Source organism: Condylura cristata, unplaced genomic scaffold (assembly GCF_000260355.1).
Source record: "Condylura cristata isolate star-nosed mole 26May11 unplaced genomic scaffold, ConCri1.0 scaffold00038, whole genome shotgun sequence".
Lineage (NCBI taxonomy): Eukaryota > Metazoa > Chordata > Mammalia > Eulipotyphla > Talpidae > Condylura > Condylura cristata.
Window position 1 is genome coordinate 8121642 of NW_004567139.1, and position 12799 is coordinate 8134440.

Sequence of the window (12799 nt, forward strand, 5' to 3'; positions counted from 1 at the left end):
GCGCCACCCTCCTGTTCGCGGGCCCCGAGGGCACAGGCGTGGGGGCTCGCGGGACTCTGCAGACGCAGGGTACGCTGCCCTCGCCGCTCTTGTCCCTTCCCGACCTGGTACTCCCAGGACCTGTCCGCGACCACGAAGGCTCGTCGGCGCGGGACTGGACCCGCTTCTCTGTGGTGAAGCTCGGCCGCAGCACCCCCTCCCCATGCCAGGAGCTCCCATTAAACCCAAACTTAGGGGACACCACCACCCACCGGCAAGCCCGCGGAAGGCGGGGCCCACACCGGGCCAGGGTGCAGCTGGAGGGGCTGGACACTGGCCGTTGGTGGCCACAACCCCCTCACAATTCCCCAAGACAGAGGGTCTGAGGGCGCATCTGTCCTGCCAATGCCCTGTCCTACCTGAAGTACAGCAACACCCGTAAGACAAGTTGAAAAGCAGTGGAGCTCCCCAGAGAAGGGGGTTCAGGGAGCAACGTACCTACACCTATGAGGCACTGAGAGCGACCCTGAACTTGGGCTTTGTAGGTCTTTTTTGGCTGGAGTCGGTGAGAGGCACCAGGCCCAGCAGCCCCGGCTGGGCCAGTCTTGGGTGGCACGAGGCCATCCTGGAAGCTGGCAAAGGGCTGCCCCGGCTTAAAGAGAGCGCAGCCTGGTCAGTGTGTGTGTGGCCGAAGCGCTCTCCCCGTTACGAGAACTGCCAAGTGGTCACCTCGAAATGGATGCGGAAGCGCAGGTTCGACTTCAGCGGAAGAGCCAGTGGGCATGAGATGACAATAAACTTTACTCCCAAGGTAGGTACTGCATAAGAACACATTCAGGAAGTTGCCTCCCTACCGACCCGTGCCTACTGCCCAGGCCTTGAGTGCCACAGACATGTGGGTGACACAGGACCTCCAGCCACGCCTGCACTTTCATAATCAGCAGCCAAGAGTGAGGACACTTCAGGCCTCAGGGTCCAGGCAGATCACAAAGCTCCAGCACAACCACAGGGCAAGGGGTGACCCTGGCCTGCTCCCAGCTGCTCAGTGTGAAGACGGCTCAGCCTGGCCCCAGGGGTGAGGGCAGGGACCCCCTCTGCTCCGTCCTGGACCCCTCTGCACAGCCAGTGCCCAGGCCAAGCTCCCCTCGGGCAGGAGGGCTGGGATGGGTGGGAAATGGAAAGGGCAGCAGCCATGTCTGGGAACTTCCTTTTCTTGTACTCCCAAGGCTTTTCTGTTCCAGCAAGTGATGAGTACATCACTAGTCTCTGCTGAAAAGGGCCCTGGGTGCCAACCGTGCCCACAGGCTATCTGCCCAGCCCCTCCCCACCATCCTGCCTTCCCAGGACTGCTTCAAAGCCAGGGCCCTTTGGGGCCAAGTGGTGTGGGCAGCTGATGCTGACTGGCCCAGGTCCAGGAGGGCTACCTAGTGTCTGGCGAGAGGGCCAGTCCAGGCGGACTCGGGAAGAGCTGCCCCTGCCTCAGGCCTGGGAAGCCCAGACCCAGCACGGCTGGTGCAGGCAGGAGCGGGGGCGACACCTGCAGAGGTAGAAGCAAGGCTGCCTGAGCAACAGACCTGCTGAGGAAAACGGACTCCCAGGGTGGCAGGCGGCTTCTCTCGACTCCGAGGAACAGGGAGGGTACGAGCGGGAATGTGCTTTCAGCTTTAATGTCTGTTAAGTAAATGTGGGAGCCAGGGCCCTTGCCCAGAGCCGGCCCCTCAGATCCAGTTGCAGCCCCACCCCGGCTCTGTGCCAGGACACAGGGCTGAGAGGTGTGGGTGGGCAGCAGGCAGAGAAGCAACATTCAGCTCCCTGCTGGCACTGTTGGTGCTCCCAGGCTAAGTCCCCCGATGCTGCCGCCTGGAGAAAGCCAGGACCTTGCACCACGCTGAGGGCTGCTGTCCCGCTCAGCAAACCGCAGCCCTGACTGGAGGCCTGACCAGGTGGCACCACACGGCACCTCGAGGAGGGAGGTGGAGGTCACTGCCTGCCGGAGACCTCCGCTGTCTTCCTCCTGCAGAGCTAGCTGTCAGCCTTCGCATGGTGGAAGAGGTTGCAGAAGAACTCATACCAGAAGAACACCAGGCCCGTGGAGAGGGCCGCCTTCAGCAGGCTGGGGGACAGGCCCTTGAAGAAGCCCAGGGCGCCCTCCTCCTGCAGCACCTGCCTGGCACAGTCCAGGAGGCCCCGGTAGCTGCGAACCTGGGGAGAGGGGTGGTTCAGACATGGCTGTCGCTCCACCCTAGTCAACACCGGGCCTGGCGCCCGCAGCACCCACGAGCTCCCTGTGGGGTGAAGGGATGGGTGTGCAGAGAAGTCAGTCTCTGCCAAGCACGCCCCATCACTGGGATGAAATACCCAGGAATCAGCCCTAGACAGAGCTCCTGGCAGGGCACTGGTAGTGGCCACTGACCCCACCCTACCTGAACACCCGTGGGCTTCTGGCCCTCGAGTCAGCCTTTAGCCTAACCTGGCTAAGGCTCCTCCTCGTGCTCCATTACCATGCCCACCCGCCGCCAGGCAGTGCCAAGACACGGCTCTGCCATCCCGTGGCTCCTGAAGGTGATAATGATGTTCACGCCAGCGATGACACTATCAAGCCCAAACTCTGCAGCTGGCCTTCAAGGCTCCTACCACTAGGCCTCAGCCTCCCTTCCTGGCCTGCCTACCCCCATGCTTCCCTCCTCCATCTCCAGCCACACCCACTCACACTCAGCTCCTTAGCAGCGGGGGCGGGGGGGGGCTGTCCCACTCTCACTGTCTCTCCAAATCCAGATCGCCCTGTCAGCACAAGCAAGACAGTAGAGAAAGGAGGATCTGCCCCTTATATACGACCCCAGTTTGGTTCAAATGTACACGCGCACTTAGCACAGGAATCAAACACATTCATGGTCCCTCTGGTGGTGCAACAGGTAAGCGCAGCACGATGAAGCTGTCCACAGCCCTTCCATTCCCAGCCAGGGAGTGACCCACACGCCGCAGCAGGCCCCTCCTGTCTCCCCGCTGCTCCCCTCAGCAATGGATTTCCATAGGATCCCCCTGCTCTGCTCCCCACTCTGTCTCTGGTGAATCCTCTCACCCCTGTACCTCTGGCCCACATCCCAGTTCCTGTATGCATAAATAAATTAAAATAAATCTTAAAAATAAAAAAGATGTACGACAACCATAAACCCAATTCTTGCTCGTCCCCCACCAGGGCGCCCCCTTTCCGGCAGGTAAGGCCATGTTTCCTCGTGCCTGCATGGGATCCGGTTCTGGAGGGGCAAGCCCTAGACTCACCCATCCCTGCCTCCTCCCTTCCCCTAGGCTCCCTGCCAGGCCTATGAGGGCAAAGGTCAGGGGCTCACCACTCTGCAGGGGCTCACCTGGCCAAAGGTGGCTCGGGCCTGCTCGAAGCCTCCCACCTGCAGCCGTTTCTTGATGAGATCCAGGGGGTATGTGAGGGTCTTGCTGATGACTCCGGCTCCGCTGCCACAAAGCAGGTTTTTGAGGTACCCTGAACCCAAGATGTGTGATGAGGAGGAAAGAAGGGAACTGAAGTCGCGGGTACATGGGGTACATGGCTTCCGGGTCGCAGGGTCTCATCCCCCAGAACAAAGCCCCACAGCACCCTCCCTCAGAGGATCTATCCAGGAGGGAGGGCCAGGCCGGCCATCCGGGCTGCAGATTGGACAGGCTGGGGTGGGTGAGCCACCTGGAGGCCTCCCCTGTGGGAGGGAGGCAGCACCGGGGCTCAGGTTCAGGGCTTGAGTGGGAACAGGGATTCCTCCTTCCTCCCCCAACCAAGCCCAACCCCAACAGGCAGCTTACAGACTGCGCCTGACACAGGGCTAGCTGGCCCGCCGCTGGGAGAAGGTGATGCCACGGCTGGAGCCCGTGTGCTGGCCGCACCATCGGGTACAGCTCTAACCCGAGAGGCCGGGGGGGCGGGGAGCAGCTCACCGTTGGTCTGGCCTTGGCCCTCGGCCGGCAGGACCCACTCGTAGGCCTGCTTCAGGGAGCTGTAGAAGGAGAACTGGAAGCCGGCATAGGGAAAGATGGCCATCAAGGTAGGCGCCAGGCCTCTGTAGAAGACGGTGGGGCCTTCGGTCCTGCACATGGTGACCACGGCGACCCGCAGGGAGGGGTAGACCTGCACCCGCAACCGGCCAGTGAGTGGGAGGCGGGGCCCAGCCGCACCTCCTCCGCCTCCCCAGTATTGCTCCCGCCCAGAGGCTGCTCAGGAACAGGTGACAGAGCCCAGAGGGGCATTTCCAACAACTGGCTTTCCAGGAGTCCCTGCGCGTGTCCCCACGGTCAGCGTCCTGGTGGCGGGTGGTCACAGCCACCCCTGGAAGGACACGAGGGGGTTAGACAGGGCGAGGCCGGAGGGCAGCGTCTGTGGAAGGAGGCCACCCTCCTCCCCAAGGCCCCACCAGGGGCAGCAGCGGTCACAGCTCCCGGCCGGCACACAGCTGAGGCGCAGAGGGGCAGGAGGCTTGCTGCCACCAGCGTCCTGTGCTGCCTGGTTTTCTGCCACAGGCACAGCCTTCAGCTTTCTCGTACCGGGGCCTGGTCGGCAGCCGCTGGTTCTCCGAGTACCTTCCACGGGCAGGTTCTCCACATGCTCACAAGGGCTGACCCTGCTGCGGGGTGCGGAGGGGGCGGCTCAGGGCTCCCGTGGCTGGGGGGCTGAGGGGAGGTCCGCCCTTCTCAGCGCCCCCCCTGCTCGCAGCCGTGGAGGGGCCCCACCTGGGGCTTCCCTGGGAGGGCCAGGCTGGCAGCCGGGGCAGCGGCCCACGCGCCCGAGCTCCCACGGGGCTTCTGCCCTGCCAGCCAGGCTCAGTCCCCTCACCAGGTGCTTGAGGGAGGCCTTAAAGGGGCCAACTGCTCAGGTGGGCCAGGGCGGGGGGGCGGGTGGTTTGAAGGAAGAGACAGTCAGCGGGAGAGAACAGAAGAAGGAAGCCAACAGCCACTGCAAAGTGATAACTAATATCCTCAGACCTTCAAGAATTAAAAAAAAATTTTTTTGTGGTAATCTTTACTCAGGTACCAAATTTTATTTAAAAGCAAACTGCTCATTCAAAAGTAATCATGGAACAATCCAAAATGCAGAGGAAGGATGAGAAACATCTCACTGGCCAACAGATTACTTCTCTCACCTCCTTGGCAAGAGGAAAGGACCTATTTTAAATTAGAGCAGAGGTGAGATTGAAGAAGAGAAAAACAGTGCTTGAGAGCACATCTTTGTGCTAGGCAAGACTTTTGAAAAAAGATTCGTCTATGTGTAGAAGAACTGGGGTGCAGGCCAGAGGTGCGAGGGGTGAAGTGAGAGGACTCCCCAGAGACAGAGTGGGGAGCAGAACAGGTAGTCTACTGAAGGCCACTGCTGAGGGGGCAGCGAGGGGTCTGCTGCATCCTGGGGTCCCTCCCTGGCCCTCAGGCTGGTGACACCCTGAGACTCAACCCCGAGACCGCCAGGGAGGCCCCAGGCAAACATTTCTTAGAACACCAAAGGCAAATCCACTTGATAAAATCAAAAGGCGCTGGCAAGGAAATGAAAGGACAAGCTGCAGACTCCGGAAATATTTGAAAATAAAAGCCAGCAGCCCAGGATGGCCATGGGCAGTCGCAGCCGACGCAGCACGGCCGCAGCTCCACACCGACAAGGAAACGCGGACCCCCGGGCGGTGCGGCCCCTGCACCACTAGAAGGGGAAGGGGAAGACTCCAGGCGGGCGCCGAGGGCAGGGCCACGGGCAGCGAAGACTTAAAGTCTCACCGTCGACCCAGCATCCCAGTCCCAGGCATTTACCCAGGAAATAGTGTCCACACAATGACAGGCGGGACGTGGGCTGCAGATTATTCACGATCACCACCGGCGCATCTCTGACTAGCTCCCCCGGTGCAGCCACGCGGGGTGCCTGCCGCCCGCGAGCCCGAAGAAGCCGCCTGCTCACAGAGTCTCGCGAGCCTCGCTGCAGACGCCGACGGAGGGCGCCAGTGCGGACCACGCGGGCCTACTCCACGGACAGGACATCCCGGGAAAGGCAGAACTTTCAGAGACAGACGGGCAATTAATGGAACAGACTAACGGGCACACAGAAATCTGGAGGCTTCTATCAGGACCATGACCACTCTACACTTGCCAAAACTCATAGAACTAAACACTGAAAAGTGAATTTGGGGGGCCTCCCTACTGGCCTAGTGGTCAGGTCTCAGCACTACCACTGCTGCAGCCTGAGGTCGATCCTGACCAGGGAGGGACCCCAGGGCGCAGCAGACCTCTCTCGTTTCCCCTGCTCCCCTCAGCAGTGGATTCCAGTAGATCCACCCGTTCTGCCCCCCACTCTGTCTCTGGTGACTCCTCTCAGCCCCTGCACCCCTGGCCTGTACCCCAGTTCTATGCATAAATAAATACATCCTTAAAAAAAGGCAAAACCACGACAACTGTTAGGCTCGGCGTGAACAATCGGCGTTCACAGCACGTCACTGAGGCGTGACTTAGCCGAATCTCTCTGCAGCTGTGCTGCGATCAAACAGGAGGGCGCAGAGACGTGAGGGCACCGGGCAAGACCACGCTCCGGCCGGCCCGCAGCAGTTGCTGGTTAAAGTCTTCAGCACTAAGTCCGCAGGGAGGAGAGCTCGGACCGCAGCAGGGACGGCGACCAGCTGGTCTGGTCGTGTTTCTCACAGTCCACCAAGAGCTGTTAACCTTTCCGCCCTTTCGCCTCCCGTGGGGATCTGGGTAGAGCTCTGCAGCTTTTAGACAGGCTCCTCCCCTTGCTTCCAAGGGCAATTTTCCAGTCATTCCAGCCCCGCCCAATCTCTCAGGCCCATCTGGGAGGCAAAGTGCCGTCTCTGCCCTCTTCAGCTCTGTCACCGTCTGTTCCTAGATGTCTGGAGGGGTCGGAGCAGCCCACCCGTGAAAGGGAAGGGTTGGACGGGCCGTCCTCTTTCCTCAGGCCAGCAGCCAGCGCACGCACGGCTCCCTTCCTCACAGACGCCTCTGCGCCCCTGCTCAGTTCAATGACCCCTCCTCGGGTCCTCAGCAGTCTCCCCGAACTCTAGTTCCCTGTGGAAGTGGCCTAAGGAGCAAACTAGCGTGCATGCCCCAACTGTTTCCTTCGAGACTGCCCCAGGGGCTTTCCCTTCTCAGCCAGTCATCATGTCTCCCCACAAAAGGGCTCCCCAGCCTAGGATCTGCACCCCAAGCAACACAAAGAAACAGACAGAATAGAAACAAATTTGATCCCAGATAAAATTCTTAAGCAAAGCGTCACCCCCGACCAACAGTACTCTCATGCAGGAGGGAGACACCAGACATTCTACACACACACACACACACACACACACATGCACACACGCACGCACACACCCCTCCACCCCTCTACCTATGTCCAGGACAGTCTGCTGGGCAGGCCAATTTCAGGGTTAATCTCTTGCTTTCACTCAGGGGAGTTCTTTGACTCAATTTCCTCCAGTCCATTCTTCATGGAAACCAAAGCCGCTCTCTGAGTCTCCTTCCAGGGTGCCTGTCCACCCGCCCAAGGTGTCCCCAAGGTGTCCCCAAGGCATCGCACCGGGGCTGTGAGCCCCTGGGGCGGCCAGGGCGGGTGAGGGGAGGGCCGAGGGCCGCCTCCTCCAGCGTCACGCCCACTTGGAGAAGGGTCCCCTTAGGCAGACTCACCTTGGGCTCCCCCTGGGCTGCAAAGCGGGTGCGCAGGACGTCCACGGGGTGCACGGCGAGGGTGGCCGCGCAGGCAGACAGGCCTCCGCAGACAAAGTGCACCGAGAACTGGCGGGCGCCGCCTGTGTGTGCCCGGTGCGCCAGCTCCGTCAGCAGCTCGAACGACAGAAACTGCAAGAGCGAAGGCCAACGTCACCGGCCCCGGAACACACCACCGCCAGCCGGACCCAGGCCCAGGGCAGGAGAGCGGCCCCTGGGCGGCGCCAGAAGACATGGTAAACTTCGTTTTTGTGCAAAACTCAGAGGCCGTTTTACGCTGGGCTGACACCCACGCACGCAGGTTAGGGAACAGGAGAGAAAGTTCGTATCGGAGAAGTCTGCTCCTGTGATGGGGTCTCCGTAGCAGCGGGACAAGTCGCTGCTTTGGAAGCATGTGCCACTTGGTGAGGGTCACCCCCTTACACAGAGCCGCTCCTGGCCTGCTCACTGACATAGCCAGGCAGCGGCATCCCGAGCGTGGGGGAAGGCAGGAAGGGCCTGCCCCCCTGAGCACCCACCTGCGCCAGCCCCACGGTGGTGAGGGCCAGGAGGCTGACCCCCCGGGAGACCTGCCCCTGCCCCTTTCTGGCCAATGATCAGCTGGGTTTATGCTGGCTCCGTCCGCCGCAAGCTCATCCGTCAAGCAGGAATGGCCACAACCCACCGACCTCTGGGACTGTGGTCAGGTGACGTGACGGTGCCCCGGACAGGACCTGGTCGAGATGGGCATCGCCACCCCACACAGGGCAGCCGGTCCTGCCGCCAAGGAGACACGCTGGTGCTCAGCAACACCAAGCCAGGGTCCCCACCCCAGATCCCCCACTACTGCTGCTGTGTGGCTCCGGCACATCGCTTACCCTCTCTGGGACCCGCTAAAGTCCCGCTCGACCTCCCTCGCAGTGCTGGGGCGAATCCGCGGAAGCACAGATGTGAAAATTCTACTTGGAAAGGCCTTAGTCTCCAGGTGCAACCCCAAAAATGCAGTGGGTGCTAAACCCCAGGGTGGGAGTCATAGGGAGACGTATGGCCCGGCTCAGGGCAACAGGGGCAGGTGTGGTGTGCTGGCTGCCGCCTGCTGCCCTGCCCTCGGCATGCCGCCCTGCCCGTGCTTCCCTGTGGCGCAGCCCCTGACCCAGGGGCCAGGCCGGGTCCCCTGCTACCTACTTGGACAGCCCCGTAGCCGACGGAGAGAAGCTGGGCCGGCACGTGGCCTTTCCAGAACGCCGCTGGGCCCTCCTCCCGCAAAATCTGCCTGCAGGCCTGCAGGATCCCATGGTACTTGGCACTAGGGTCACTCTGAGACAGGCGCTCGATCTGAAGCTGGGAACCGGGAGGGACAAGGTCAAAGCAATTCTGGGGGTGGGGGATGGGTGGGCAGCCAGGAGAAACCTCAGCCAAGGAAATCAAGGCACCAAGTGCTTCTTTCCTGACAAACCCCAAGTTCTAGAAACTGCTTTGGCAAGCATGAACGTGTCCGCCAGCCAGTAACACAGAAAAGAGGGGAAAGGTACCTGGAAGCGGATCTTGATGACGTCCAAGGGGCTGATCAGGGCCCGCGTGACGAGTCCAGATACAGATCCTGCCGCCACCACCTCAAGACTCGAGATGTTCCTGCCATCTGCTTTGGGGTCATAGCCGACCATCCCTGCCTCTGGCCTACACAATGTCCATCAGCTTCCAGCTAAATGCAGGAGAGAGGCAGGAAACAGCAGAGCAAGTTCTCAGGGTTCAGGCCAGGTCAGGCTCATCTCTCACCACTCAGGGCAACCCTGCAGGACCAGCCCATGTTCCTTGCGCCCCCCCCCCCGAATTGCCTTCTCCTAGACATTTATGCCACCACCTACTTCCTGTCTGTCTACCCACTCGAAAACAATTCAGGAGAACATGGAGGGGTCTCCATCGCCATCCTGGAGCCCAGGCCTGGAGCCTAGCCCATGAGACAAAGTGCTCACAGTATTTGTTGACTGAATCAATGAACGGGCCAGCAACGGCTGGCTTTCCGGCAAACTCCTGGCTGCATGAGGAGGAGGCCAGAGCCCACTGGCACCAAGCACCCACCCACTGCAACCCCGTGGCATGGTGCTCCCAGGCACCCCTGATCCGGCTGCTGACGATTCACCCTCAGGCTGGATCCCTCCTCCCCCCACATAGCCAGGCCATTCCCAGCACCCCACCACTTCCCCGAGCACTGTCTGCCCAACTCACCTCTACTCCCCCTGCTCCTGTGTGACAGCTGACTACAGCCCGCTTGCTCTTCCACGGCCAGGTGCTCTCCTGGGGCTCAGCTAAGGAGCACCCCCTCCAGACGCAGTCCACACACACATTCAGTCAACATTCATACAACATTCAGTCACACAGCCGGTATGACACTGGCCCCCAAATTCCTACTGCCTGACACCCAGCCGCTGTAAGTAACATGGTCGCTCGGCTTGGGCAGCCGCACATATCTCATCTCCTGACAGGGTCACTCCCTGAGCCTGACAGCCCCGTGACTGGACAAACCGCACGGTGCATGGTGGGGAGCCAGTACCCAGTGCGCAGGGCACCTCTCCCCCTGGCCTCAGGAATCTGACGTCCCCTCTCGTGCACACTGCACTGAACAGGTCCTCTCTGCCCAGAGGAGGTGGGCTCCCAGGACAGGGGCTGCAGCATAGGGCCTGGCACCCCTCGGGCTCTAGCGAGGAATAAATGATGAAAAGCCGGAGCTTTCACAGAAGCAACAATGACCCTGCAGAAGGGGACAAGCCAGCGCTCAACACTGCCCTGCAGCCCATTTGGCTTTTAAAATGCAAAAGTCCTAAGAGCCCTTCCCGACTCCAGGCGCTTCCTCAGGCGATTCTCCAAGGCCAACAATATTATGCTGAGCAGCTGTGTCATCCTTGATGGGCACATTTTTAAATGGACATTTGCTCAAAAAAGCTGAGTTAGATATTTGCTGAAAACGAGCACCCAACCTCAGCACTCCTGACATGTTAGAAGGGATGATTCTTCCTGGTTGGGGACTGCCCTGGGCCTCAGAGGGTATTGAGCAGCGAGAGACCTTGGCCTCTACCATGGAGAACAGGCCACCACGCTCCCCTGGGGACAATCAAAACTGTTGCCAAACCTTGACAATGTCTCTTGGGGGGCAAAATGGAGCCACCGATCTAGAGAAATATTGGGTTGTTGAAAAATCATGAAGGATTTTTGCTTGAAAAACTGAAAAAATATGTCATGACTTTCCCGACAACCCAATACTTAGACTGGGCTGTAAATGTTGTGTGTTACATCACTGTTTAAACTGAAATGCTCTGAACAGAGGGATGGGGACATTCTCCAAGCCACGTGGATGCATGCATGGACCGCTATGTGGCTGTTTAAAAAATGAGCCCAACCGGGCCTCCCTGGTGGCACAGGGGTTAAAGTCTCAGCACTATGAAGCTGCTGCGGCCAGCCACTACAGCGCAAGTTCCAGCAGACCTCTCCTGTCTCCCAGCTGCGCCCCTCAGCAGTGTACTTCAGTGGATCTGCCTGTTCTGCTCCCCACGCTGCCTCTGGTGAGTCCTCTCATCACCCCTGCACTCTGTACCCCAGTTCTGTATGCATAAATAAATAAATCTTTTTTAAAAAAGTCTAAAGGTAGGAAAACTGATCCTCACCAAGGTGCCCATTTCTTGCCAAACCCTCCAAGGAGGGGCGCCTGTGAGCAGGTGAGCTAGGGGCATCCCTGATGGAGGCCCCTGATTGAGAGAAGGGTCTCCAGAGGTTACCCAGGGACTGCTCAGCTCCTGCCCCATGTGGGAGGGAAAGGGGTCCCATAAAAGCAGTTCTGCACAGCTGCATGTAACCTCGGCCCACAGGTTAAGAGCCGGGTTCAAGCTCTGCCTCCTGTGTACCTGGGGCAGCTTCATTTCACCTGGGCTCAGCCTCTCTTCTGGAAAGTGGGCACGATGTCTGTCCTGCCTAATCCAGACTCCTGGAAAGATCATGCATGATACCATTTGCAGAAAAAGACAAGTTTTACAGGCGTGAAAGGGCTTGTTAAATACAATTCCCCAGTGGCCTTACCTTTTCTGCTCCTTCACAATTCCCTTAATGGACTGACGAGCCCTGATAATAATCTAAAGAGACAAAATCGAAATGCGATTATAAGCCCGCGGAAGACAGCCGCTGCAGGCGAGGGTGAGTCTGCTTCGCCCCTCTCTTCTTTCTGGCAAAACCTCGTGGCGCCGGTGCCCCCCGGTGAGTGTGAGCCCCCAGAGCCCCCGCGTTCCGCGGAGGGGTCTCTGCAGAGGCCCCCGCGTGTGGTCACAGGCGTGCCTCCAGGTGTCACGCCCGGGGCGACGCCCGCGGGGCGGGCACCCGCGGGCACAGGTGCCCGGCTCTGAGCAGGCTTTGCCTCCAGCGTCCCTGAAGATGCTTCTCAGGGCGGGCGAGACACGTGTGCGGACAGTGCCCGCCCACGCGAGGGTACGGCGCGCGCGCCCCCCGGGGAGCCGGGTGCGGGTCTCCGAGCGCACCGCTCGGGGCGTGGAGCTGGAGGTCACTCACCGGCTCCGAGGGCGCCGCCCGGCCCGGGGCGCTCTCCTCTACCTCTCTTCTCACCCAGTCCTCACAGCGAAACTACCCGGCGCTCGGCAGGAACTGACGGACGCCTGAGCCAATCACCGCGCAGCTTCCGTTAGCGGCTGAGTCAATGGTTGTATAGGCCACACCCAGCGACCGCCTCCCGCAGGGATCTGTGGGTAGTGTAGTCCTCGGCTGTCAAGGCCCCCCGGCCTCCCCCGCTCCCGCGAGGCGCAAAGGCTCCCGGGAGTTGTAGTCCTGCGGGCGCGCACTGGCGGCCGCTGCAGTCCGGGCTGACTGCGCCCCTGGAGGCGGAGGGTGCTGTCTGTGCGGCGCGCGGCCGCCGCGGTGGAAGTCGCGGCTTGCGGGACCTCAAAACCTCGGTGGTCCCAGAATCCGGATAGTCGCACCCTGGAGTAGACGGCGGAAGCCTAGCCAGCACCTGAGGACGTTTAGGAGCGTGGGCATGGGCTTTTAAGACCTGGGCGAGGACGGCCGGAATCAGGAGCTGCGCCCCCACCCTCGGCCTGACTGGGCCCCCATTTCCATGACAAGAGTCTTTAGGAAG

General features: G+C 60.5%; 2 protein-coding genes across 3 annotated transcripts in view; both read right to left on the reverse strand.

The window, feature by feature from the left end:
• Window positions 1-3426, reverse strand: part of MIF4GD (MIF4G domain containing) — a 6649-nt gene extending 3223 nt beyond the window's left edge. Inside the window, exon 1 of one of the 2 annotated variants that reach the window (XM_012733079.1) lies at window positions 3345-3426. The gene's annotated coding sequence lies outside the window, so the exon portion shown is untranslated. Of the gene's footprint in view, window positions 1-1553; window positions 1611-3344 lie in introns of those variants that run through there. The other variant, XM_012733081.1, reaches the window with a different exon arrangement.
• SLC25A19 (solute carrier family 25 (mitochondrial thiamine pyrophosphate carrier), member 19) lies at window positions 1984-12310 on the reverse strand. The gene is made up of 8 exons (XM_004693495.2): window positions 12217-12310; window positions 11734-11786; window positions 9198-9367; window positions 8851-9006; window positions 7648-7818; window positions 3922-4111; window positions 3345-3475; window positions 1984-2181 (listed from the first exon to the last, which is right to left on the reverse strand). Exons 3-8 carry the CDS (start codon window positions 9327-9329, stop codon window positions 2002-2004), a joined length of 960 nt encoding a protein of 319 aa, XP_004693552.1. The 5' UTR covers window positions 9330-9367; window positions 11734-11786; window positions 12217-12310; the 3' UTR covers window positions 1984-2001.
• Between the last annotated feature and the right edge of the window lie 489 nt (window positions 12311-12799).

What these genes read in the sequence shown, in the direction of transcription:
- SLC25A19 (XM_004693495.2), bottom strand. Translation starts at nt 9,329, where the DNA reads ATGGTCGGCTATGACCCCAAAGCAGATGGCAGGAACATCTCGAGTCTT. An exon ending in TCATCAAGATCCGCTTCCAG is followed by an intron (nt 9,007 to 9,197) that starts GTACCTTTCCCC and finishes CCCGGTTCCCAG; the next exon opens with CTTCAGATCGAGCGCCTGTC. An exon ending in TCGGCTACGGGGCTGTCCAA is followed by an intron (nt 7,819 to 8,850) that starts GTAGGTAGCAGG and finishes TCGCTCTTGCAG; the next exon opens with TTTCTGTCGTTCGAGCTGCT.